This window comes from Oryctolagus cuniculus, chromosome 9, assembly GCF_964237555.1.
Source record: "Oryctolagus cuniculus chromosome 9, mOryCun1.1, whole genome shotgun sequence".
Lineage (NCBI taxonomy): Eukaryota > Metazoa > Chordata > Mammalia > Lagomorpha > Leporidae > Oryctolagus > Oryctolagus cuniculus.
Window position 1 is genome coordinate 100,645,910 of NC_091440.1, and position 27,988 is coordinate 100,673,897.

Below are 27,988 nucleotides of genomic sequence, written 5' to 3' on the forward strand. Positions count from 1 at the left end.
TGGGCTGGAGATGCAGCATGGTTTGTGGTTAGGAGCACGGACCTGGAAGTGAGACTCCTTGCTGCTGAATTCTGGCTCTGCCAGTCCCTTGCTAAGGCACTTGAGAAAACGAAGTCTCTCTGTGCCTCACTTTCCTGATTTGTTAGAGTAGTGTTGATTTCATGGAGTTGATGTTAGTATCTGTGAGGTGCTGAGAGTATAACCTGCACAAAAGTGAGAGTTCTGTTTTTTAACTTGAGGGGTGGAGAGAGAGAGAGAGAACAAGAGAGAATGAGAATTCTCAAGCACTGATTCATTTCCCAAATGTTCACAAGAGCCAGGGCTGGGCTGGGGCTGAAGCAGGAGTCAGGAATGCAGTCCAGCTTTCTGTCATGGGTGGCAGGGACCTAACCATGGGTTCATCACTGCTGCCTTCCAGGATCTGCATTCAGTAGGAAGCAGGAGGTGGGGGTCAGAGATGGGCATTCAAACCAGCACTCTGAAATGGGACTCAGGCATCTTAACTGCAGGCTTCTCCACTGGGCCAAGCATCCATCCTCCAAATAATGGTTTTTATGTTCTTATTTTTTCCCAGCCCAGAGATAGAACTGAGCATTGCTTGAACTTCAAAGTCCTTTTGAATTCTCAGTTTATGTTGCTCACACTTGCCTTCTGTTAAATTGAATATTAATTATCCTTTTGGTGCCAAAAGAAGACTAGGGCTCCTAGGACTGCCCCCAGAGAATATCTTGACTCTGAACCCTCCTATCCTAACCCCTCCCTAGAACTTCTGCAAACTCTCCTGAAACTTCTTTCTCCCCTTCCACTTAATGGAAACTGCTTTCTCCCCATCCACAGTTACTGCAAGGAAAATAAAGTATCTCAAAACAAGAAAGAGAGAGAAAGACAGAAGACACTAGAGATGACGATACTAGATCCTGTGAGAGGGCTGATTTCTGCATCTGAATATCTCCTTCACTTCATAGCTATCCTTTCATCCTCACTCCAGAGAAAGATGCTTCAATATAAAACTCATATTTGGCTTTGCTCACATACATTCTTTCTTGCTTTGAGTATGTCATCCATTATTGAATCTGAGACCCAAGGGTGAAGACCCATATTGGTCAGTGGCAAATTTTGGTTCACTTAAGGCACACAACTCCCAGTTTAGGTCAAGTACCAACTAGTTATGCTGCCTCTCAAAATAATCTACCTTGTATTTCTAGGACAGGGCATTTGACATAGCAGTTAAGATACCACTTGAGATCCCTGAATCTTAGGTTTGAGTGCCAAGGTCTGAGTATCAGCTATTCTGCTTCCATTCCAGCTTCCTGCTAAAGCACATCCTGAGATGCAGCAGTTGTTAGCCCAAGTACTTGGGTTCTTGCTGCCCATGTGGGAAATCCAGAACAAATTCTAGGCTCCTGGCTTTGGCCTGCCTCAGCTCCAGTTGTTGGCAATCTGCAGAGTGAAGCAGCAGATGGAAGATCTCTCTCTCTTCTTTATTGCTCTGCATTTTCAAATATATAAAAACTCATATATTTCTTCCTTTTAATGTGCAAAATATTTCCTTGCCATGTCTTTCATTTGCTCATAAAAATCCACTCTGACTTCTTCTGTGAGAAGTTCCATAATCAAAACCACTTTTGTTCTTTTGTCATACATAATCCGATACTTTTCTTCTTTTCCTGAAACCCCTACATGACACCTACTCAGAACAGCACACCTGGTTTTTACCTCTGATGTCCCTCAGCCTTTGTTGCTATGTGATTTAATCTCAGTATTCTATTGGGAATCATATGGAAATATAAGCAAAAGGTTTACTGAACAAACAGTGATAAAGATTGATCAGAAAAAGGTTTATTCATTAAGTCTGTTATTACTATTTTATTTTGTTTAAAGAATACAACTTCATGCATTTAATATATGCAGATTCGGGAACATGATGATTCTTCTCCTCCACCATGCCTCCCACCCATACTCCTGCCTTCCTTCTCCTCCCTCCTCATTTCCCATTCTTAATTCTTACAGAGATCAATTTTTCAGTTAATTTTTATACTCATAAAATTAACCCAACCCTAAGTCTTTTTATACAAAAATAGTTTTTTTTCTGATGTCTTTTTTATCTCATGTCTTGAGAACAGGGATACCAGTCAAGCACCTGTCATTGATATGGCCTTCAAGCATTTTCTCCATCTGTGGTGGAGAAGGAAAAGAAAATTCAGATGGACTTGCATTTCTGTGAGCAAAGACTATTCCTTCTCTTTGTTCCAGGTAACAGTGTGACTCAGGAAATCCCAATAGTTTAGTGGGAAGTGAGCTCTATGGCACATTATTACCCAAGAGACCCTCTGAACCCTCTAAGATTTTGACAGAATCACTGGTATTCTCCAATACATGTGTTGTTCTATAATTGTATGCAGTACAAATAGCCTGAGGTCTATGAAGCATATTTAACCAAAATTTTGAGAAGAGGAGATGTGGGGGACAAGCCAAGAAATTCTGACTGCATTTTGAGGGCATGGGAATCATTTACCTTTGCTGCAAGGAGCATTGTACTCAGCAATTGCAAACTTATCTAAAAGACAAAAACCATTGTTATCTAAGAGGGAAAACAGACATCTGTGGGATACAGGCCAGTGGAGGAATCTTTGTTGTGGAAAGAAGTATAATGTATCAGAAACATTATCATCTTTCACTTGATGCTCTGATTGCTGCTTTGTATTGTCCTTTCAAACACAATGTATTTTGTCCCTATTCTTGATTGATAGTTCAGATGTAATATTTATTTAAATCTTATGTTTCCCTACAGTTAATTTATCTGATGAAAAGAAAACTGAATGCCCTACAGTAGTTGATAAATTTACAGTGTAGGTAATTTCTACATTGTATATAGAAGACAAAAGTGGAGAATCACACTTAATGGAGATAAAATGAAGTGATAAGAGAATTTAATTCAATAAATAATCCCAATGCTCTTCTCAAATTCAATTTCTGTGATCAGCATTTAATTGCCATGTGACATTCACTCTTACTCACCTGTCTCTTGGTAATCATAGACTTTCACTATGGCTGGCTTCAGATCGATTACTGGAATTTCTTGCACAACTGTGAAGGACAAGCTCAGTGTTTGGTTTGATACCTAGAAAGCAAAAGGGAATTAAATGATCTTCCTGGAACCTTTCTTCTCTCTTTGAGCAAATTTAAGTATTCACCTGTCTGGGTAAAAGAACTTTATCAACTAATAGTCTACTGTGAGGTTCTTATATCACACAGAAAGCCCTCAGAGTGTATAAGAAATTCCCCCCAACAACTTACTTCTTAACTAACATATCTCATATGTCCCTATAAATACCAATACCTATCTATTCATAGAGAGTTAATGACACATACTTTTGATTGGTTGCCTATCTGTGTTCATTTTTAACTATCCAGAGATTTGGTACAATTTCACTTCTGAAGCTTGTAGAAATACTTCCATAGACTCAAAGACATATATGAAAAGTTGATCATTGCAGCTTTGTTTCAGTTTTGTAAAATTTACAAACCATAATTCCAATCAATATATGTTTGGATAAACTATGATACCATGTGTATCTAGAAGATCAGATACGTTTATTGGTGGACTGGTCTTAGTATTTTATGGTCCAAGTCCTTAGTGAGCTTGACAGTATTACACCTTTCATATTATTGGTGGGGGCTGCAGTTACAATAATTGACTAGTCACAGTGGTTACTTCCCCACATTGATTAGTATCTTCAAAGTAACTGTGGATATCATGAGCACATTTTGTGGAGAATTTCTTGCTCAAGGGTCTTAGAAATATTTACATCCCATTATTATAAGTCATTTTACCAAGGTGTAAATATATAAAATGAGAGGAGAACATTCATTGGAATTAATATTGGAAATCCCAAGTTTCTAGCATGGAGGAGAGGTCTCCTCAATGCATTCATCGAGTTCCAGGTGACTCGTGAGAGGGATTCTCACACAGAGGTTTTGTGACTATACTGTCAGGGCTCTCACCTTATCCAGGTAAATCAAGACATGGTTGGTGCTCACTTCTGTCTGGTTCACATGGTCAGATCTTTCGAGCTGAAGACAATTCAGACACCACAAGTATTAATAAATAACATTCACTTACAAAACATCTGGAGGATCCATAGAAAAGCAGATTTTCTTCTTACCAACATGCGCCTGGGGATATAATTCCTTCAAATTACCTTGTTTACCTTTTGCAAGCAAAGAGGTAATGTAGTAAAATTAAAAATAAAGAGCAATTTGATTGAAAGGTTTAATATTGGTATGGCACATGACCTAGGTGTGAAGTGGATTGTCTGAAGAAAAAATAAATCAGGGTGCCTTGTGATGGGGGCCGCCGAGAAGCAGCACGCCCCCGTCCCCCTCCTTGGCCCCCAGTCCCACATGGCCTGAAAGGAGCCAAGAGCCACCATAAAAAAATGGGGCTCCTGAGACAAACCGTTCCAGAGACGGCCTTGGGAAATGGGGAGTAAACCGGTTCACAGAGAAAGCAGTCAGCTACTAACCAGAGATACACAAAACACCTGCCTTGTAGATAAGCCCCTTCCCTACGCTTGCTCAAGGTTAACAAAGAAAGCTGCAAGGCACGTAGCAACCTATTCCTCTCTCCTAGAAACCCCCTCCCCTAATGTATCCCTTTGACCTAGTACTTTTCCACCGACATTACCACTTTTAGACTGCCATACAAGGCCCGCTACTGAAAATTATCCAATGAACTTACGCCAGCCTATAATATGTTAATTTTGTGGTTTTGCCCTTTAAAAGCTGTGTGAGATAGCTGCTCGGGGCTCCTCTCGCTTGCTTGCTGCTTGCAGCAGTAGAGGGCCCATTTGTACAAATGAAATAAAATTACCTCCTGTTCTATTGCATCCTCTGGTCCGGAGTCTGTGTTTCTGGGATCGTCACAAGAGGACACCGCTTTTGGGGTCCTACAGGCCGCTGCCGGGGCGCCCCCTTTCCGTAGGCCCCCGCGGGAAGGCCATGGGGCTCCCCGCCCTGGTTCCCTGGGTCGGGGCCACAGGTGCGATGGTCGGCTCCCTGGGGACATGGCGCCTGCCTCCACTGTGGACGGGTCCGGTGAGAAGCGAGGCCCCGAGTCCCCGCCGCTCCCGCAGCCCAGTATGGGTGTGTGGAGTTCAGCAAGTCGTTCTGCTGGTCCTCGTGGCTGCTGCACCACCAGCACACGCACACGGGCGAGTGGCCCTACAAGTGCCCAGACTGCCCCAAGGCCTTCAAGGGCTCGTCCCTGCTGCAGATCCACCGCAGTGTGTACATGTGGCTCCGCGCCTTCACCTGCGGCCAATGCAGCCTGGCCTTCAAGTGGTTGTCCCACTAGCAGTACCACCTGTGGCAGCACACGGGCGAGCGCCCTTAGGCCTGCGGCGTCTGCGACAAGAGCTTCGCGCTGGCAAAGTCCTGGTGACCAAGGACTACCTATAGCCGCCCAGCCCGCCCGCGCCCCCCGACCCCCGCCGCCGCCCCGGCCCCTGGTGCCCGAGTTGTTTCTGGCGGCCACTGAGACCAAGGTGGAGCTGGTGTACCGCTGCCATGGCTGCAATCAGGGCTTCGGCAGCGAGGAGCTGCTGCTGGAGCACCAGCCATGCCCCAGGCCCCAGGACACGCCCCGTGAGCAGCCCAAGGCCGACCCTCTGGCGTCGCTGGCCCCCGGGTCCTCTCTGCCACAGCCCGCGCCCTTCGCCGCGCCCGGCTTTGCCTGCCTGCCCCGCGGGAAGCCCTTCCGGACGGTGGCCGGCCTCTCCTGCCACCAGCACAGCCACGGGCTGGCAGGTGGGCAGGCCTTCCGCTGTGGCAGCTGTGATGGCGCCTTCCCGCAGCTGGCCAGCCTCCCGGCGCACCCGCAGTGCCACGTGGAGGAGGCGGCGGCCGCGCGGCCGCCCCCGCAGGCCGAGGCGGCCGAGGCCACCTGCCCCCAGGAGCCGCTGGTTCCCGCCGCCCCGCCCCGCCGTCGCTGGCCCCGCCTGTCCCGGCCTCTGCGGAGCGCCCCTACAAGTGCGCAGAGTGCGGCAAGGCCTTCAAGCGCTCCTCCCTGCTGGCCAACCACCAGTGCGTGCACACGGGGCTGCGCGCCTTCACCTGCGGCCAGTGCGGCCTCACCTTCAAGTGGCTGTCCCACTACCAGTACCACCTGCGGCTGCACTCGGGCGAGCGCCCCTATGCATGAGGGGAGTGCGGCAAGGCCTTCCGCAACACGTCGTGGCTGCGGCGCCACCACCACGTGCACACGGGCGAGTGCCCCCACGCCTGCGGCGTCTGTGGCAAGAGCTTCGCCCAGACCTCCAACCTGCGGCAGCACCAGCGCGTGCACACGGGCGAGCGCCCCTTTGCCTGCCCCGTGTGCGGCCGCGGCTTCTTCATGGCCGCCTACCTGCAGCGGCACATGCGGACGCACGCCCCTGGCGGCGCTGCGGACGCCGCAGCCCCAGCGGCCGGCCTGCATGCGCCTGCCCCGCTGGCCGCCGCCTGGGCCCCGCTAGCCACGCAGGACGTGCACGTGCTCCCCAACCTCCAAGCCACGCTCTCCCTGGAGGTGGCGGGGGGTGGGGAGAGCGCGGCCCTGGCCCCGGCCCCGGGCCCAGCAGCTCCCAACTCTCAGACATTTCTCCTAGTGCAGACCGCCCAGAGCCTCCCGCTGATCCCCAGCAGCCTGCAGCCCCTCACACCCCGGCCCCGCCCGCACCCCCCAAGCTCATCCTGCTGCCCTCCGACGGCGCTGGGGCCCGGTGCGGCCGCGGGAGGCCGTCTGAGCGGGCAGTGGGGAAAGCTGGTCAGGGGGCGGGAGTCATGTGGCTGCCAGGCCCTGGAGGTCTAGGGGGACAGGGAGGGGGCTTTGCAGGCGCTGGTGCGGGAGGGCAGAGTCTGATTGTGCTGCAGAACCTAGGAGGCGGGGAGGCAGGGCCGCAGGAAGTGAGTGAGGTCCAGCTGCAGGTGGCCCAGGAAGTGACCACGGTGCAGCTGCAGCCCGTGGCGGGCCAGCTCTCGGGTTCCAGCGGGGCAACTGTGACAACTGAGGCCCCCAACCTGCTGGTGGTGCAGGTGGAGCCGCAGAGAAGGTGCTCAGGGGCCCAGGCCCTGGGAAGGCGGGGGACGCGGAGGCCAGCATGGGGGTGGTGCAGGACGTCCTTTTCGAGATGCTGCAGATGGACGAGGGGCTGCAGGGCGTGCTAGTGCTGAGCAGAGTCAACCGGGAGCAGGCCCGGCTGTGTGTGCAGGAGGTTGAGACCCTTGTCCCTGGCCTCAGCGAGCCGCCCGCCCCCGGCACGCCCTGGCAGAAGCTTCTTATCATCCTCAGCGCCCTAGCCAGCGAGCTGTTGGAGAGCAGCAGCACCAGGGGAGGCGCTGCTATGCTGCAGCTCCTGGCCCCTCTGCCGCTGCTGCCTGACCCTGTTGCTGCCCCTGGCGGGCTCCCAGCTGCTCCCCGGCCCAGATGGAACAAGTGGTCCCCACAGGAGCTGGGCTGGCGTCTGACCCCGCAGGTCCTGCCCTCCATCCAGATCCTGCAGACCCTGACCTCCATCCAGCTGGTGTACATGTTTTGAGGCCCCACGGGTGCCCGCACCTGCCTCACGCAGACCCCACCTACACACTGCAGGATCTGTGGGCCAGTCTTGGTTAATAAGGATCGCGGATTTCTAAAAATAAAAAAATAAAAATAAAAATAATTAAATATCCTAAACTGGAAAGTTACCCATAATTTAAGGTTCAATTCCCATTCTATTTTTCATGAGTTTGTTTGCTTTAACTTAGAGTAATCTCATTTTAAATAAAAGTTTAAAAAAATAAAAAATAAAAAAATGCCAATGACTTTCTTCACAAAGCTAAAAAAAAATAGACACTAAAATTCATATGGAGACACATATGATCCCAAAGAGCTAAAGCACACTTAAGCAATAATCAATACTGGAGGTACCACAATACCAGATTTCAAGATATACTACTGGGTTGTTATCATCGAAACAGTCCGGCACTGGCCCCCAAACAGACATAGACCAATGGAACATAACAGAAATTAACCCATGTATCTATAACCAACTAATCACTAGCAAATGACCTAAAATAATTCCCTGGAGAAAGGAAAGTCTCTTCATCAAAAGGTGGTGGGAGGGCCAGCGCTGTGGCGAAGTGGTTTAAGCTGCTGTCTGCAGTGCCGCCATCCCATATGGGCACCGGTTCAAGTTCCAGCTGCTGAACTTCTGATCCAGCTCTCTGCTATGGCCTGGAAAAGCAGTGAAAGATGACCCAAGTCCTTGGGCCCCTATACCATGTGGGAGACTCGGAAGAAGATCCTGGCTCTTGGCTTCGGATAGGTGCAGTTTCAGCCAACTAGGGAGTGAATGAGTGAATGGAATACCTCTCTCCCTTTCTTTCTTTCTCTCTCTCTCTTTCTGCCACTCCTTCTCTCTGACTTTCAAATGAGTAAAGTATTAATAAAATGGTAATGGGAAAATAGATTTCTCAATGCAAAAGTATGAAACAAGACCCCTACCTTATATCCTAAACAAAAATCAACTCATAGATCAAGAATCTAAACACCTGAAACCACTAAATATCTTTTATATTTTTTTAAGATTTATTTATGTACTTGAAATTCAGAGTTACACAGAGAAAGAAGGTGAGGCAGAGAGAAAGAGAGGCCTTCCATCCACTGGATCATTCCCAATTGGCCACAATGGCCGGAGCTGCATAGATCTGTAGCCAAGTGCCAAGAGCTTCTTCCGGGTCTTCCATGCGAGTGCAGGGACTCAAAGACTTGGGCCATCTTCTACTGCTTTCCCAAGCCATAGCAGAGAGCTGGATTGAAAGTGTAACAGCCAGGACTCGAACTGGTGCCCATATGGGATGCTGGCACTGCAGGCGGCAGCTTTACCCACTATACCACAGTGCTGGCTCCATGAAACCACCAAATTTCTGCAGGAAAACATAGAAGAAATGCTGTAAGACACTGCCCTAAAGAAAGATTTCTTGGAAAGACTACAGAAGCACAGCAAATAAAAGCAAAGAGAAGAAACCAACAGAATGGGAGAAAAGAATCCCAAATCATGCATCCAAGAAAGGATTAATATTCAGGATATATGCCAAGCTCCAGAAACTTAAGAACAACAAAACAAACAATCCTGCTCACTAGTGGGCAATGGATAAGAACAGGTATTTTTCAGAGGATGAAATACAAATGGGGGCCACTGCAGTGGCATAGCAGGTAAAACTGCTGCCTGCAGTACTGTCACCCACAGGTGCCAGTTCATGACTGGCTGCTCCACTTCTGATCCAGCTCTCTGCTTTGGCCTGAGAAAGCAGTAGAAGATGGCCTGAGTTCTTGGGCCTCTGCACCCACCTGGGAGATCCAGAAAAAGCTCCTTGCTCCTGACTATGGATCGGCACAGTTCCAGCCTTTGCAGAGAACTAGGGAGTGAACCAGGAAATGGAGACCTCTCCCTCTCTCCTCTCTCCTCTCTCCTCTCTCCTCTCTCCTCTCTCCTCTCTCCTCTCTCTCTCTCTCTCTCTCTCTCTCTCTCTCTCTGCCTCTCCTTTCTCTCTGTGTAACTCTACCTTTCAAATACATAAAGGCAGTGGAGGCTTTCGAGGATGCAATCAGGGGATTTTACCAGAGGGGAAAATCTGCATTTCCCACTGAATTTGAGTGTGGCCAGGAGGGTTGAGGCTGAGCAGCCAAGTAGGACTGTGAGGTGCTCACACATTCTTACCTATCACAGACTCTGGGGTTCACAAGGCAAGGCACCTGCTGGTAGCAGATTCTGGGAATGGCTGTGTTCCCTCCAGGGACTGGGAGGATGGTAGGACCAAGAAAGGATTCTCTGCAACCCAAGACTGTGAGAGCATCGCTCACTGTGACTGTAGGAGATCTGTGACTTCACAGTAGGATGTGGGGGCAGGGTCACTGGGTTTCTGGGAAATCACTGAGTCTGGCACCAGAAGCTCAGAGCTCCCTAACTGCCCATGGGAGGTCAACACAGAGGGATTATGCTTCCACTGAAGACTGCACAGATCCTGTCTGTAGTTCATGCACCAGCATGGATGAGGGTCATACCAAGGTGGGCTGAACTTGGGCACTGACCACCATGGAAGAGAGAAGGTGAGGTTGTGATTACCCTAGCAGATGGGATCACATTCTCCCCCTGCTGACAACAGAAGAGATCTAGCATGCCTAATGTGCATGTCACCTGGGATTCTTGCCTCATCCTTGAGCACTGACCAGGGGTAGACACTCCACTAAGCCACAGAGGCATAGGTCAAAGATAAAATGCATCAGTGGAGAAAACCAACAAGTTTTTCACAAATGCCTAAAATAAAAGCTGAAATACTACAAATGATAACAAGGAAGACAACATGACTCCCTCAAAGGCAAAGACAACAACACTTCAATATTAGAGTGTGAAAACAAAGAGATTGATTAAGTGCCTGAAAAGGAGTTCAAAAGAAGGATCACTGGATTTCTCAGAGGAAAGGAGAAGTAAAATCATGCCCACTTCTGTTCCAGTACCAGGCTGTTTGATTATAACAGTCCTGTAGTATGTCTTCAAACCTGGTATTGTGATGCCACGTTTTGTTCTGTTGTTTAAGATGGCTTTAGGCCAGTGCCTTGGCTCACTAGGCTAAATCTCCGCCTTGTGGCGCCGGCACACCAGGTTCTAGTCCCAGTTGGGGTGCCGGATTCTGTCCCGGTCGCTCCTCTTCCAGGCCAGCTCTCTGCTGTGGCCAGGGAGTGCAGTGGAGGATGGCCCGAGTCCTTGGGCCCTGCACCCCATGGGAAGAACCTGGCTCCTGCCATCGGATCAACGCGGTGCTCCGGCCGCAGCACGCCGGCCGCGGCGGCCATTGGAGGGTGAACCAACGGCAAAGGAAGACCTTTCTCTCTGTCTCTCTCTCTCACTGTCCACTCTGCCTGTCCAAAAAAAAAAAAGATTAAAAAAAAAGATGGCTTTAGCTATCTCAGATCTCTTGAGTTTCCATATGATTTTTAGCAATTTTTTCTATATCTGAGAATAATGTCATTGATATTTTGATTGGGATCTCGTTGAATCTGTAAATTGCTTTTTTAGTATAGACTTAACAAAGGTGATAACAGAATACACAGGTGGAAGCCATCACTTTAATAACAGCTACCAGGAGAAGAGGATATCGACATGCAGAAGGAACCTGGACTCCCTTGTCTCCCATCACGTTAGAAATCAATTAAAAAGCACTAGAGACTGAAGTGTAAATCCTGAAAATAATAAACTGTTCAAATAACTAAGTTAAATGCTATGGGATACTGCAATGCACAAGGATTTGTTGGATAAGACCCCAAAATCAAATGAAACAAAAGCAAAACAGAAAAATGGGATCACATCAAACAATAAAGTAAAGGCAAGAATCAACAGTCTGAAGAAAAAACCTATACAAGGGAAGAAAATATTTTCAAACTACACATCTGAAAAAGGGTTAATATCCTACATATATAAGATGCAAACAACTCTACACCAAAAACAAAAAGGAAATAGAGAATCTTCAAAAGAAGACTTACAAAAAGTCAACAGGTATTGGAAAAAAATTCAGTACCACTAGTCATGAAGGCAAAGCAGACCAAACAGCAGGGAGCTGCCACTTCAGTCCACTTATGTTGGCTACTATTAAAAAGACAGCAGCAACTAGTTGTGGTGTGGATATGGCAGAAAAGGAACACTTACAAACTGTTGCTGAGGAGTCAAGTTAGTACAGTCATTATGTAAAACATTATGGAAGTTCCTTAAGTGATTATAAATAGAACCATTGTACAGTGAAGCAGAAATCCCATTACGTGGTACACATCCAAGCGAAATGCAGTCAGTATACCTATACACATGATGTAACATGATGAAAATCAGTATACCTGATACATGATGTAACTCAAATGTGGACTCTACAACATTTCAGCTCATAATCTGAAGAAAGAAGGCTGGCTACCAGAGACTGAGGTTAGTAGAGGGGAAGCAGTGATGGGGAAAGGTTGCTCAACAGGTAGTAAGTTAGAGGAGAGGAGAGATAAGCTCTGCCACCTTATTGCACAGTAGGCTGGCTGTAGATAATGATAGCCACTCTGTGTTTCTGAAACATAAAAATATTACAGCCCAAATAACTATCAGCTTTAAGGACACAGATATGCTCATGCTGATTTGAAAATTCCACAATATATAAATGTATCAACACATCACATACCTATAACACAGTCTACAATTGATGTCCATGTTAAAAAAGACTCACTCCAGGGATGGTATTGTGGCATAGCAGGTTAAGCTATAGTGTGCAGCACCAGCATTCCATATAGGCACTGGTTTGAGTCCAGGCTGCTCTAGTTCAGATCCAGTTCCCTTCTAATCTTTATGGAAAAGCAGTGTAATATGGCCCAAGTCCTTGGGCCCCAGTCACCATGTGAGTGTCAAAATTTGAGGCACACAAGGTGGTACAGTTGCACTCCCACTTTGTAAAATATACATAGCACATATGAACACAGACACAGAAGGTATGAAATACCTTAAACTATTCACACTTCTACTTTTGTAGCATTATTCAGGTGTATTCTACTAACATGACTTTATTTTATTGTGATCAACTGTTCTTACAATAACTTTATTATAGATGTAAAATTTAGGCATTCCATCCTATGACCTTCCCAAAACAAGTAATTCTTTTAAAAAATAATGAATTCAATTCCAGCTCAAGTTCTTCTCCACAGAAATGTAACCAGGAGCCAGCAGTTTGTTGCAGGTCTCCTGCATGGGTGGAAGGGGTCCAAACACTTGAGCTGTCTTATGCTGGTTTCCCCAGGCCACTAACACAAAGCTGGATGGAAGTGGAGCAGAGAGGACACAAACCATCCTCATACAGGATACCGGCATTACAAGCAGCAGTTTTACTCATTATGTCTCAAGGCCACCCACAACCTAATACTTAAAAACAGTGAAATTAATAAACACTTGAATTCTGTTTTTTTTTTTTTAATTTTCTATGCAAGGGATAGTTTCCATCTACTGCTTCACTTCACAAAGTTTCTTAAAGGCTGGGGCCAGGCTAATAGCTGTTGCAGTTGATTTCTCAACAATGTTGCAGTGGATTCATTTCTGAGAGGAGGAGTGTGGTGGAGGCAAGAGGCACGGAGTCACCACACAGACCCCGGGAGTCAGGTGAAAGTGGGCTTGAGGCAAGAATCCTGCAGACTTGTTTATTTCAGTTAGTACAACAGCTTATATAATCAAGACCAGCCAATCCGGTCAAGGGGCGGTCTATGCCCCAACCAATCACAGCCTGTTGCCAGGCAGTTTCCAAAGCCATCCAATCACAACCTGTTGCCAGTCAGGCTCTTGTTGCCAGGCAGTTTCTGAAACCATCCAATCATGGCCTGCCATCAGTCAGGCTCTGTTGTCATGTGGTTTCCTCTGTTGTCATGTTGTTTCTGAAGCCATCTAATCATGGCCTGTTGCCAGGCAGTTTCTGTTGTCAGTGGCCATCTTGGCATGACCTTTTCACCTCAGTGGCCATCTTGGCATGAACTTTTCACCTCAGTGGCCATCTTGATATGACCTTTTCACCTCATTCCACCACATTTCCCCCTTTTCGCTTATTTTTGAGCAATGGGAGGCATGAATTTTGGCCATACCATTGTTGACCCCGTTTCCATGTGGTCTCCATCACAGTTGTGCCTGTCTTAGGTTGTCCCCCAGGGGATCTTACGCATCATTGACTAACCAGTGCTCAAATCGAGAGACCACAGGATTGCTTGCTCAGATAGGGGTAGGAATGAGGAACAATGGTAATCAGGAATGGCATGACTGCACACAGGCTGTGGGCCGTCTGAGTGGCTGACCAGAGTTAGTGGGGTACAGATAAACAGTAACAGATGTGGCTATGGGCAGTTTCTCAGGATAGGATGAAAGGGCAGGTGCGTCTGCTAACAAGGTGGACTCTCAGTCTTGTTCAGCTGATTCTGGTTGGCTGTCAGTTACAGGCTTGACGTTTCTGGCTGGTACCCAAATGGGCTGTTCCACATTCTCTGGAAAGACACAAGCATATCCTCAATCTTTGGTGAGCAGAGGGTGTGGTCCTTTCCATTCTCCTGTCAGGGGGTCTTTCCACCTAACCATAGGGGCTGGGGTCTGGGATGGAAAGGATCCCCAGTGTTTATAGGCTGGGCTGATCCATTGGGAATCAAAAGTAAGAAAACTGATAGTGAAAAGGAAGCTTTGGGTCTGAGGGCATATGATTTTTTTTATTTTTTTGGATAGTTTGACTTCTTCCTTCCCAATTTGTGTCCCTTTAATTTCTTTTTCTTACCAGATGGCTCTGGCTAAGACTTCCAGAACTATATTGAATAGCAGTGGTGGGAGTGGGCATCCCTGTCTGGTACCACATCTCAGTGGAAATGCTTCCAACTTTCCCCCATTCAATAGGATGCTGGTCCTGGGTTTTTCATAAATTGCTTTGCTTGTATTGAGGGATGTTCCTTCTATACTCAATTTGCTTAGAGTTTTCATCATGAAAGGGTGTTGAATTTTATCGAATGCTTTCTCTGCATCTATTGAGATAATCATATGGTTTTTCTTCTGCAGTCTGTTAATGTGGTGTATCACATTGATTGATTTGTGAACATTGAACCATTCCTGCATACCAGGGATAAATCCCACCTGGTCTGGGTGGATGGTTTTTCTGATGTGTTGTTGTATTCTATTGGTGAGAATTTTATTGAGGATTTTTGCATCTATGTTCATCAGGGATATTGGTCTGTAATTTTCTTTCAATGCTGCATCTTTCTCTGGCTTAGGGATTGAGGTGATGCTGGCTTCATAGAAAGAATTTGGGAGGATTCAATCTTTTTTGTTTCTTTGTCTTTGTAAGAGATCTTTAATTGTCCTATGAGTTCTTTCAATGATTGCCTGTCCCTGTGGGTTGTATGGGATACCTGTGGCAGACTGTATGTTCCAAGATTTCAGGAAGGAATTAAATTCCTGTTATATGTACGCTGGCCCATTATCAGTCTTTATGGTCCAGGGAACACCAAGGACCAGCATGGCTGATTTAACCGCCTTCCTCACATACTAGCCTTTTCTCCAGATTGGGCTGTTGCAAATACAGCCTTTGAATAAGTATCTACCACCACATGGACAAACTTAAGTTTACCAAAGGAATTAATGTGGGTGATGTCCACTTTTCATAGCTTATTAGGAGCAAGGCTTCGCGGGTTCACTCCTGCTTGTTGCAGTGGGCCTAATGGGGCGAGGGGTGCACAATTCTTGCAAGAATGCACTAGGTGTTTGCATTGGGCTCATTGTTAGCTCTGGGAAAAGCAATTTTATGTTGTTTGCTGACATGAAATTTTTGGTGTAAAATACGGGCTTGTTCTAAGTGTCCAATGAAAGCCGTGTTGCAGGAGATAAGACGATCAACCTTTCTGTTGCCTTGGAAAATAAAGCCAGGTAACCCAGTATGTGATCTTACACGTGAGATATACCATGGGTATTTTCTGTTCTCAGTTAGCTCTTTAAGTGTTGTGAACATCTGGTCAATTGGCTTATTGGTTGGGTTAAAGACTGCAAAAGGGATCGTCTTTGCTACCTGTACTGAATATTTGCTGTCCAAATATATATTTACCAGTCCATATTGGCTAAGGAGTAGAACCTTGACTATTGCTCTTATTTCTCCCAACTGTGCTGATACCCTGTGGGGTTCTACATGGATCTTATCTTTTTCTGTTAAAGATTTGATCACTATTCCAAACAGTGACTTGTTGGCATCAGTAAACGCACATGGTGCCATGGGTGTAGGTTGATTAGCAGAGAAAGCATGTTTTGGATAGTCTATTTCTAAGGTTTGTAGTGTATGGAGTAGCCTGTCTGCTGGCAGGTGATTGTCAACCTGTCCTGGGAAATTTATCATTAAAGTTTGAAAGAGCGTGCTATTCTGCATCAATGTTGACAGTTCTAAATGTTATAGAGGTAGGACCACTATGTCTGGCTCTGTGTTAAATATCTTATTGGGGCCAGTGCTGCGGCTCAATAGGCTAATCCTCTGCCTGCAGCACAGGCACACCGGGTTCTAGTCCCAATCAGGGCGCTGGATTCTGTTCCGGTTGCCCCTCTTCCAGTCCAGCTCTCTGCTGTGGCCTAGGAGTGCAGTGGAGGATGGCCCAAGTCCTTGGGCCCTGCACCCGCATGGGAGACCAGGAGAAGCACCTGGCTCCTGGCTTCAGATCAGCGTGGTGCGCTGGCAGCAGCGGCCATTGGAGGGTGAACCAACGGTAAAGGAAGAACTTCCTCTCTCTCTCTCTCACTGTCCACTCTGCTTGTCAAAAAAAAAATATCTTATTGGTATAATATCTTAATTTAAGTCCCATCATAAGGATGGCATCTACTTTGTTTACTATTTTACGACAATCGCTCCAGGCTATGTGCGCCCAAAAAAGTAGTCCATGTTGTTGCCAAATAACTCCTAAGGGGGCCTTGAGGGTAGATATGGTTAAGGCAAATAGAGGCACCTGAGCGTCATATCTAAAGGTTTTTAAATTTGACAACTGGGTGTTAACCTTTTCTATAGTGGATTTGGCTGCTGGTATCAATATGATTTTTGAAGAAGGGCTGTTTCCCTTAGTCAGTAAATCATATAGCAGTCTAAGTTCTGCAGGTGTTAGGGGAAGGAAGGGCTTCAGCCAAGTGATTTGGCCACACAGTTGCTGAAGTTCATTAAGTGAGTATTTATGCTTGACTTTTAGGTTTGGGCCCATTGGAGATATATGGGAGGAGATTTGATAACCCAAGAATTGAAAGGGAGGAAAATGTTGTACCTTTTCTGTAGCAATAGACAAACCCAGGAATTGTACATTTCTTACTGTCTCACTTAGACAGGCATTCAGAGTTGCTGCATTCTTGTGAGCAAGTAAGATATCATCCACATAATGTATGACCAAGCACTGATCTTTAAGTGTGCTGGTCACATGAGAAACATATCTTTGGCAAATGGCAGGGCTATTTTTCATGCCTTGTGGGAGTACTGTCCACTGGAATCTTTTTTCAGGGAGCTGAAAATTGGGCTCCTATACAGTAAAGGCAAAGTAAGCCTTATCCTGCTCCACAATGGGAATGGAAAAGAAGCAATGTTTGATATCAATGGTAACTATGTGGTATCCGTTAGGAATGGCCCCTGGATGGGGAATGCCAGCCTGGAATGTTCCCATCTTTTTTATGTTTTTGTTAATGGCTCTTCAAATCCTGTAGAAGCCTGTATTTTCCCTGTTTCTTTAGTATCACAAAAACGGGCGTGTTATGAGGGCTACTGGAGGGTTCTATGTGTCCCTTTTCCAATTGTTCCTGTACCAGTTCTTTAAGGATGCTAAGTTTGGGTTGTATCATTGGCCACTGCTCTACCCAGATGTTTTCTGTTTTTTTTTCCCATTCAATGGGGATTGGGCTTGGCTTTTGTATGAGGTGGGCAGTGGCCCCTAGAATTGGGGGTGAATCTTACTTGTAGGTTCTCCATTAAAGCTGTTGGCTTGTGGAGATTTGTGATCCATAGTAAGGACCGCTTGTATTTGTGAGAGCACATCTCTCCCCCATAAGGTCATGGAAACCTCAGCAATTAGTGGAAAGATGGTTCCTGTATCTCCACTGTCATTTCCCCACATTACAGGCATGATGACCTGATCAGCCAATTTTAATCCTCCAACGCCTTGGAGGTCAGGTTCGGGTGCTGTCTTCCAATGTTGCATTTTTCTTGTGTCCCTAATTTTTAAGACAGTAACATCTGCTCCCGTATCAATTAAACCCACAAAGGCAATGTCATCTAAATATAGGGTCAATTTTGGCCTCAGATTGAAGATGGGCATCGACCAGTTAATGGTGGTGGGACTCCTTCTTACTTGCTGGGCTGAGGGCCACCCCACTGGGAGTTTAAAGGCTTGGTCTTGCAATCTTTTGCCCAACGAAAGCTTTTTTTTACATCTGGGACACAGCATTTTGGACTTGCTCCATCTTTCAGTGTTTGGGTGGATTCGCCATAGGTGTCCTATCTCTTGGCATCCCTAGCAAACTGGAGGGTCATTAGACTTCTTTGTGTTCAATTTGTTAATGGCTGCAGTTAGGCTGCAGTATGGGTGTATCAGCATAGTAGCCTCCTTTGTGGCTACTATCCATTTAGAAATGACTTCATTATGGACTGGGCGATTGCTGCTTTTGCCTCTTTGGTGGCACCTTCCCAAGCTAATTGGTTGACCAAATTGTCTTGATCGGGGCCAGGCAGTAATCTTTTCTCTACTGCCTCCAAGACTCTGGCAAGGAAATCGGGGAACCATTTGCCTGGGTCTTGAACTAGATTTCTAAAGAGCTGACTATATTAGGAGGATTTATATTTTTTAAGGCTTTAAGTGCCAAATCTCTGACCTGATCAAAATAGGCAACTACTCTAATGCGGGCCTGTTCATGAGGATATATGTAGGTGCCATGGCTTGTAAGCATGTCAAAGGTTACTGCTATTCCATAGGCAGCATAATTCCTTGCCACAGTTTCAGCCTCTTCCTGATAGGAAGCTTTCCACTGTAAAGACTGTGGTCTCGACAAACATGCTTTGAGCAGTGCAATCCAGTCAAAATGAGTTTGAAGGCTTGCTGCCCATTGTGTGAGCACTTGTTCAAAGTAGAGAGAGTCAGGACCTGACTCTTGAGAAGCCTTTTTTAGCATGGAAAGGTCATTTATGGGTGTTGGAATCCAGGGCCTGAATTCTGTATCCGCTCCTACATTAACAGCAAACGTGCAGGTGGGATGGGGTCTAGCGGCTGCCCTAAGAGCTTGGGGTGTCCAAGTACTGCCACAAATGTGGGGATCCTCACTGGGTGCAGATGGGATGACCTCACATGAGTTATTGTCTCGAGGTCCTCTAAGTTCATCCCACAGGTATGTGGGGGGTGGCTGACTAGGCATTGCTACATTGTTTGCTACCTTGTTTGCTACCTTGTATGCTACATTGCTATTTTCACTGTCGGAGCTCTTTCTCTCTAAGTCATCAACTGTTGTCTGTGAGACATGGACCTGGAGTGTCAGGCTCTTATCACTCACAGATTCACTATGTTTGTTAATCTGCATGGGATTCTGAGCGGGGGGGTATTTTTCCCATGTCTGAGTGCTTAAGAGTGGCACAGCACACCAACTCTAGCCAAAGGAAAGACACGAACAGCACTGCTGCCATAACAAAGCAAATTCCTAGCACCTCAGCTGTTGATGGCATTTTGCAGGAGGTTTTCCTATGTTAGACAAACAGATAGTCGTGTATCAGATCGTATGTCCTGTGCTTAGAGGGGGACTTCCTTGATTCGTTAGGTCAAGGCCGTATGCCCACATGGTGTCTCTGGAGTGTCACCTCTCTTGAGTGAGGGAAGATGACTTGGTTCCGAATTCTGGGATGATCAGTCCCTTATGTGAATTCGCCGAGCAAACCAAAAGTAAAAGGAGGAGCCAAGAAGTGATGTACGATTCTGGGCAATGTGTGCCCAACTGTTCAAATGAGCATTATGGGTATTATCCATTAAACAATCACATACACAGTCACAGCTGTAAAGGCTGAGCATTCTCAAAGACTCCCAACCTTGAGAAGCAGCCACAAGGCACAGTGACGCTTGCTCAGTGCTGTCCAGGAATCCAGATAGCATGCTGAGACATAATCCTAGAGATGGACATGGAACAACATTCAGTACTGCACAGTCAGAGGAGACCACACCCAAGGTGGGACTCCTGTCCCCTCCCAAGGGCAATGAGGAGCTCCCTCCTATCATGAGTGTCAACAGAGGCTAAGAGTGGAGCCTGAATTTCTACCTGCCCTGGATGTAATGAGGCAGTGCCTCCTCCCACCACAGCTGAAGCAGAATCAGGAAAAAAAAAATAAAAAACAGTCAAATGTAAGATGTAAATCAGATGTAAGTTATCAAAAGAATAAAACATGTATAGGTGTGAATAGAAAATAAATCATTGTGCCAAGAACCAGGAATATATCAAAGGGAGTGAAAAAAGACAATCAACAGACACTAAAAATGAGATGACAGGGATACTGTAACCTTTGGACAAAGATTTTAAAGTGCCTGTGATAAAAATGCTTGAATGAGCACTTGCAAACACACTTGAAACAAATAAAATGGGTAGCTCAACAAACAAACAGAAATTCACAGCAAATAAAAAGATACAAGGAAAAATCAAATGGAAACTTTAGAACTAAAAATACAACAACAAAAACGAAAAGCTCTGAAGGCTTCACTGCAGAATAGAAAGGACAAAAGAAACAATGTATTCACGTGGAGAGAAGGAGCTAGGTCGGGTCTTGCTCAATCTACTCCCACAGCCTTGTCTTTCTTTCATTTGAATTCCACTCTGGGCCACAGGAGCACAGTAGCAAACTGTGAGATGTCCAGCCACACAGCTGACCCTAGACACATGAGGTCCTCAAACATAGGCATCTGACAGGGGGCTGTGTATTAAAGTAACAGGTGATTTCCTTGGGGAGTGTATGGAACAGACAAATTCAGGATGCAATGAAAACTGAGAAATTCCACAGACATCTAATGCAATTTACAGCAGCCAAGGAATCCCACAGTACTGGCATGGTAATGGGCTGAAATGGGACAGTGCAGGCTAAGTGATCATCCCCACATGACTAAATATCACTGTGAATGTCTATGTTTTGGGGGTGGGGAAGCCTGAGACTGGGATCCTATAGCACCTACACTTTCACAGCACCCAGAAAAACACTGGTGTCAAAAAGCCGCTAGCCCATCACAAACTGGTCCAAATCACTTATTAATTATTTCCCCTGAGGCATCCTGGGGCCCTGAAGGCCAGGCCTCCAAGTGCCCCTCCTGGGACTTGACCAATGGTCGGCCCTCGAGGGTACCCACCCAAGAGAGCACAGATTTCTAAAGACCAGGGTACCATAGCACACAAAGGAAATGTGACTTTCACACAACAACTTTTGCACCCCATGCCCAGGTAAGAGGGCAGAGCTGGAGTTATACCTGGAGATTGACTGTGAAAAAGGAACCAGGCCAGAGCACTGGTCTGCAGAAATAGAACTCCTCACGCTAGTCCCAGGCTTTCTGGGGCTACTGCCCTGCCTGCCTCCACCTACCCCAAATGGAGAACAGATCTCTACCATTTACTCCAAGACACAGGCTCCACACCAGGCATGCAAAGGAGCTGTGGCTCCACATGGCTTCATGGGGTACTGAGCCTTGCATACTCACAGCACGAGTGCGGAGAGCACCTGATGCAGACTGGATGAGTCTGGACAGGGCCAGGTCCCTGACAGGCAGAGGCCTGGGCCCTGGGAAGGGGATCCCCTTGGAAGTAATTGCTCCGGTTCTGCGGATCCCTCTTGGGTGATCGCAGTGGAATTGAAGCCTGGAGCTGCAGGGACTCCATCCAAGCCTGAGGACACTCTCTGGAGCCAGACACAGGGTGGGGTCTGCAGTCCCCACTTCCATGTCTCTGTGGCCAAGGCTGTGGGATGGGGTGAGTTTGCAGGCTTAGCTTCATTGCTGCTCTGTGTTTTGGAGCAGGGTGTGGAGGACTCCACAGAACCAGACCTTTCCCTCCAAGGGCACGGGCCTCCCCACCAAGCCAGTCCGTGGCCCACTGAACTAGAGTCTCCCTTGGTGTGCAGGGCACTGCCAGGCTGGGCTCTGAGAGGGGTGGGTGTGGATGTCAAGCACCCTGGGGCAGCAGGACCCCACTGGCCCTTGAGTTACCATGGATGCTCATGCTCTACAAAGCAGTCCCTGGGGGGATGGTTGGGAAAAGCAGGGCAGGCCAGGCCCTTTCTACTCTTGCTGCCTGGACCCAGCATGGGGAGAGGCAGCCTGGTCAGGGAGAGGAGTTGACGACCCCGACGGCCCAGTTATTTACCTCCAAGTCCCATGTCCTTCTACCGGCCAGGGGAGCACAGCAGCCACCCTAGAGCCTAGCCCAGATAAAGAGTGCGTCCAGGATGGGGTGCAGGAGAGCAGGCCCCTTGCTCCCTGCCATTCCCCTGCCTCCTCAGGGCACTGTCCCTGCGAGCTTCCAGCCTCTGTGCTGGATGACACAGGCCTGAACCCCCTCCCTCCTCTGACATTTCTTCTCTCTGAAACAGGCACGAAGGGGGTACCCAGTTCCCTGCCTAGCCCTGAGGCAGAGAACAGTAGGGTAGGCTAGACAACTGTGTCCCCTACCCCCAAGGGGCCTTCTGCCCTGGCACAGCCACAGAACCTGTGCCCTGCCCATAGTAAGGGAGCCTAGACATTGTGGTTGTTGTGGAAGCAATGACATCATTGAACCTTGTGTCCCCGCTTTGGCCCAGCTCTCTGCTATGGCTTGGGAAAGCAGTAAGAAGATGGGCCAAGTCTTTGAGCCTCTGCACCCACGTGGGAAACCTGGAAGAATTTCCTTGCTCCTGGCTTCAGATTGGCACAGCTCTAGTCATTGCAGCCAATTGGGGAGTGAACCATTGGATGAAAGACCTCTCTCTCTCTCTCTCTCTCTCTCTCTCTATCTGCTTTTCCTCTCTGTATAACTCTCACTTTCAAATAAAATAAATAAATATAAATGACCTAAAAGAAAGCTCTCTGTGAGTGAAATCCCAGTGGAAAGAAGGGGCCATCAAAGAAGGAAGTACTTTTCTCTGAAGGGAGGAAAGAACTTCAACTTTGATTATGGTGTTGTCTAAATAAGGTTGGAGTTTGTGAACACAAAAGGCTTCCATAGCCTTGGCAGCCCATGACAAGAGCCTCAGGTGATTACTGATGTCATAAATAAGAGTGTCAACTCTTAAATCAACAGCAGGAATCACTGTGCACTTGTTCCCCATGTAGTAACTCTGTCCTTAATGTGTTGTGCTTTGAGAATTAACAGTAAAACTTGTCTTCATACAGTACATTATACTTTGTATGTCTGTGTGGGTGCAAACTGTTGAAATCTTTCCTGAGTATAGAGTTGATCTTCTGTATATGAAGATAATTAAAAATGAATCTTGGTGAAGATTGGGATGGGATAGGGAGTAGGAGATGGGATGGTTTGCGGGTGGGAAGGTGGTTATGGGGGGAAGAACTGCTATAATCCAATAGTTGTACTATCAAAATTTATATTTATTACATAAAAGTTTTTTAAAAAATATTTATTTTGTTTATTTGAAAGACAGTTACAGAGAGAGACAGAGAAAGAGAGAGAGGTCTTCCATCCTCTGGTTCACTCCCCAAATGTCCACAATTGTCAGAGATGCGTTTATCCACAGTCAGGAGCCAGGAGCCTCCTTCAGGTCTCCCCTGTGGGTGCAGGGGCTCAAGGAATTGGGCCATCTTCTACTGCTTTCCCAGGCCATAGCAGAGTGCTGGATTGGAAGTAGAGCAGCCAGGACTAGAACTGGTGGCCAAATGGAATGCTGGTGCTTCAGGCCATGGCTTTAACCCATAGTGCCACAGTGCCAGCCCCTAAATAAAAGTTTTCAATTAAAAAAAAATTTTAAGAAATTAAGAATTAAATGTAAAAAAGTAATGGCCAGAATCAGGGCTAAGTGGGAAGGGGATCCACCCGTTGCCCTGTCCACCTGCCTGCCCAACAAGGAAGCACTCTTGCAGATACTCAAGTGACACAGACACCAAGAGAAGAGCAGAAGCAAAGCAGAACAACAGGGAACTTCATAAGAACCCAGCTAGCCTGGTCTTCAAATCTCAAGGTCTCCCTGCCCCTCCCAGGATTAGCCAGTGCTAAGGCTGCAGCCCCACAGCCTTACAGTGAACAGTGATCTGTTCACTGTTCACTCTCCAAATTGCCCCAATGGCCATGGCTGGGCCAGGCAGATGACAGGAGCCTGGAATTCCATCTGGTTCTCCCATTGTGGGAAGCAGGGGCCCAAGTACTTGAGCCATCTTCTGCTGCCTTCCCAGGCACATGAGCAGGGGGCTGGATTGGAAGTGGGGAAGCCAGGACTCAAACTGGTACCCATATTGGATGCCAGTGTCACAGGCAGAAGCTTAACCTGCTGTGCTACAGTGCTGCCTCTGGACCACACATCGTTAGAAAAGTCCCACCTATCTCATGTCTCCCAGCTTTTGATGGATATTAAATGGTAAAGAGTGCCAGACTGCACTCCCCAGCAGAGCAATGGACAGCCAGTATGTGCTGCTGTGCAGTGGGAAGACATGGCCTTTAGCTGTCACTGAACACAGTGGGGGTGGGAAAGGGCTGAGACCACTCCCTCAATTACCATTTCAGAGCCCATGGACAGCTGCCTGGCTAGACAGCTGCTACCTTGTCTATCTCAACAGGAGGACACCAGTGACTAAGATCAATCAGTCAATAGAGAAGCAGTGGCATAAGCTTCTAATTGAAATATGCTGTACAAATATAACTGTGGTCTGAAGAACCACTGAAAAGACCTGGAAATGCCCAGAACAAAGTTTGAGCAATCTAACTTTTGAATTGATACACATTTATCTTTGATTAGAATTTTTAAATTAAACAAAAAAGAAATAGCTGTCCAGCACTTTCCAGTGTTGCCAGCAGTCAAGGAAGGACTTGAGCTGTCCCAGTTAATTAACCAGGGGTCACTGCTCAAGGTAAACAACACTTAGTGGGCTGCTAGGGAAGGAGCCACAGCACAGGTTTAAAGGGAGCAGGACCTCCAACCGAGTAGGAACTGAGAGCACCCATTGCTCTGTATCTGCGACCTGTCCTCTGTGCACGAGAAACAACTCAGTTCAACACAGAGCACCCCGGCTGCACCTTCACTATCCTGGGAGAGTCCACGGGCTTCTCCAGTGATCTAGAGGGAAGGCAGACATTGCGTTCTTTCATTCATTCCTCAACACTTCCACAGCAAGGGCCTCTGTGCGATGACAGGAGACCCAGAGTGGGAGTGGGGGTCCAGCTCAGTGTGGGGCCAGCACCCCAACATGCACGAGGGGACTCTGGAAGCACGTGGAAAGTTGCATGAAAAGGCAAGTGTATTAATGTAAAGGATTTTGGAAATCCATGCAGTCTTTTTTTTTTTTAGCAATCCTAGAAATATTCTTATTAGTATAATCCTTCATTATAATGAATTTATATATGGAGAAAACGTGCATGTTTTTCAAAAATAAATTCTCTCATTCATAAAATTGCCTTTCTTTCCTCAATTAAAAAGCCACTGAGGGGGCAGCACTGTGGATCAGTAGGTTAATGCCCTGGCCTGAAGCGCCAGCATCCCATATGGGTGCCGGTTCTAGTCCCGGCTGCTTCTCTTCTTATCCAGCTCTCTGCTATGGCCTGGGAAAGGGGAAGATGGCTCAAGTCCTTGGGCCCTGCACCTGCGTGGGAGACCCAGAAGAAGCTCCTGGATCTGGCTTCAGATTGGCGCAGCTCCGGGTTTGGAGGCCAACTGGGGAGTGAACCATCGGATGGAAGACCTCTCTCTCTCTCTCTGCCCCTCTTCTCTCTGTGTAACTCTGACTTTCAAATACATAAATAAATCTTTTTAGAAAAAAACACTCATTTTACCAGTCTATGTTTTACTAACAATACCTTTCTTTTTGGGTTATTTTTTCTACGTCCAATGTTTAGAGAACATGACAGATCCAGCTTCTGCAAAATATAATGAGTTCATGTGTTCCTAATGTCATCCACCAAAGTCCTTGCTAAGTTATTTACTGTATATTTCAAATCATCATTGAATTATTTTTATATGATTTCTAAAACATCTTGTAGCAGATAGCCCCAAAGTCATATAAAATATTAAGTAATACAGTAACAGTAGCTTTGGTCTTTTTTTGTTTGTTTTTGTTTTGTTTTGTTTTGTTTTTGACAGGAAGAGTGGACAGTGAGAAAGACAGAGAGGTCTTCCTTTACCGTTGGTTCACCCTCCAATGGCCGCCGTGGCTGGCACGCTTTGGCCAGCGCACCACGCTGATCCGAAGCCAGGAGCCAGGTGCTTCTCCTGGTATCCCATGGGGTGCAGGGCCCAAGCACTTGGGCCATCCTCCACTGCACTCCCTGGCCACAGCAGAGAGCTGGCCTGGAAGAGGGGCAACTGGGACAGAATCCGGTGCCCCGACCGGGACTAGAACCCGGTGTGCCGGTGCCACAAGGCGGAGGATTAGCCTAGTGAGCCGCGGTGCCAGCCAATTTTGGTCTTAATTAAACTTTATAAAAACCATTCTACAAATGTCTCTCCATTTAACATTAACTTGAAACATACAAAAAATCATATATACATGAAACATACTATGTGTAAAATGTTTTCTGGTACTTTAAAAGATTAATTCTTCCAACACCTTCCATATTGACATGGAATTAAAACTATTAACCAAAACACCAAATTAATATCAAATAATTCTTTAAATACTGATAAAGTCACAATTGAAACCTGATATGTTTTCCTCTCTACAACTCTGCTCAAAGGAAAACACTGAACATAAAGTCCTGGCCCTCCTCTTCGCTTCTCTCTCCTCCCACAAAGGGAAAGGCTAGTTCTCTTATTTTTAGCCCAGCGGTGGCAGCAGCAGCAGAGACATCACTTAGGAACTTGCTGGTCTTGGTCTCCACCTGATGTGCTGACCTGAGTCCAGCAATCTGTGTTTCTCCAGGTCCTGCGAGACAGCAGACCTCACTAAAGTGGAAGAACAGGTGTCCCAGCCTGGAGGCTTCAGGGACTCTGAGCCAGAGGAGCCAGCTCCTTGCTGCTCTGAAGCCGTCCGTCCGTGGAGAAGGCACACACACCTGCACCAGGTCCCGGAACCTGCACCAGTTCTCGGGCCTGTTGCCTCTCAGCCAGGTCAAGGTCGCCACACTGGCCTTTATTACGGCGCTCCTAGGACACACCTGCCCCCCTCCCAGGGCCGGGGAGCCCCCTTTCTGAAAAGGTTCATGTGGACATTTAGAGCATTTTCCGCAGGCCACACAGATTGTCAACTTGACGGAATTCTGAGCCCCAGCTGCGGCTGCCTGGGCAGCACCAGGCCACAGGATTTCAGGGGCCTCAGACAGCTGCGGGCCCTCCTTCCCGACCTAAGATCACTTCCTTTAGAAGTCACATCTAGCTGTCTGGCAGGTCCCTCTCTTCTAGGCACACATACTAACAAATATAAACCCACTTATTTTCAGTGATAAACCCAAGACCTATGGTTACTACCCTGGCCTCAAAGACTTGTGGGGCGTCCCTCAGTCCAGTTATAAGGAGAGGTCACTGCCATGCTGCTTTCCCGGCATCCTTTAGGGGACTCATAATGACCAGAGGTGGAGGGATGGCTGGTGGGCAGGTACTCGATTATGCAAAGTAATCAACTGCTCCAGGGCATTCAAACCCCTGGTTCTTGTGGGGAGGCTTCCTGAAAGGACACCTCCAGAGAGGTGAAGACCACAGACCACCTGGGGAAGCCACACAGGCACCCCTGGCAGGCACACATCTGCAGCCCAGAGCTGTGCAGACAGCTCCAGGAATGTCTCCAGCAAGCAGAGTACCCTGGACTCCTGCACCACGTCCCGCCCAGCGCCTGCTTCCCTGCCCTCTCCCGCCTTCCTGCTCCAGCTCCTGTCCCAAGCCAAGAGTCTTCTCAGGTCTCTGAGCTGGGAATACCAAGAGAGAGAGGTGGCCAGCCGCTGCTCTCAGGACTGGAAACTGGTGAGCGCGCACACCTGCACTGCCCCCGCCGATCCCAAGCACGCCTCAGCGCCCAGGACTTGGCTGACCTCCTAGGCCAGTCTGGCCCTCGCGCCACCTGCGGTACTGGCCGCCAGGCGTGCGCTGGCCAACCCTTCCCTGCAGCCCCACCCCGACTGCCTTCCTTTACTTTTCTATGGCCGCGCGTCTCCACAGCGCTAAACACCGGACGTCGTCCACTCTTCCCTCGCGCCGGAACACGAGCTACAGAACCGGAGGACCCCGCCCCGTGGGCCTCGCGGCTGCCCCGCCCCTCGCGTGGGGTCCTCACCTGTCCATCACG

The 27,988-nt window shown here is 47.5% G+C and overlaps 1 protein-coding gene and 1 pseudogene across 1 annotated transcript; one reads left to right on the plus strand and one right to left on the minus strand.

Annotated features, from left to right (window-relative positions):
- Positions 1-212: 212 nt before the first annotated feature.
- On the minus strand, positions 213-27,984 carry LOC138843649 (alpha-2-macroglobulin-like). The gene is made up of 7 exons (XM_070048339.1): positions 27,977-27,984; positions 9,741-9,905; positions 7,598-7,670; positions 4,006-4,074; positions 3,019-3,121; positions 2,516-2,557; positions 213-2,175 (listed from the first exon to the last, which is right to left on the minus strand). The coding sequence occupies exons 1-7, from the start codon at positions 27,982-27,984 to the stop codon at positions 2,159-2,161; spliced, it is 477 nt and encodes a 158-aa protein (XP_069904440.1). The 3' UTR covers positions 213-2,158.
- LOC103349050 (zinc finger protein 628-like) lies at positions 5,047-7,577 on the plus strand (annotated as a pseudogene).
- Positions 27,985-27,988: the final 4 nt, after the last annotated feature.

What these genes read in the sequence shown, in the direction of transcription:
- LOC138843649 (XM_070048339.1), bottom strand. An exon ending in AACCCCAGAGTCTGTGATAG is followed by an intron (nt 7,671 to 9,740) that starts GTAAGAATGTGT and finishes TTTTATTTTTAG; the next exon opens with AAATCCGCGATCCTTATTAA. An exon ending in GTGGGGTCTGCGTGAGGCAG is followed by an intron (nt 4,075 to 7,597) that starts GTGCGGGCACCC and finishes AATTGTCTTCAG; the next exon opens with CTCGAAAGATCTGACCATGT.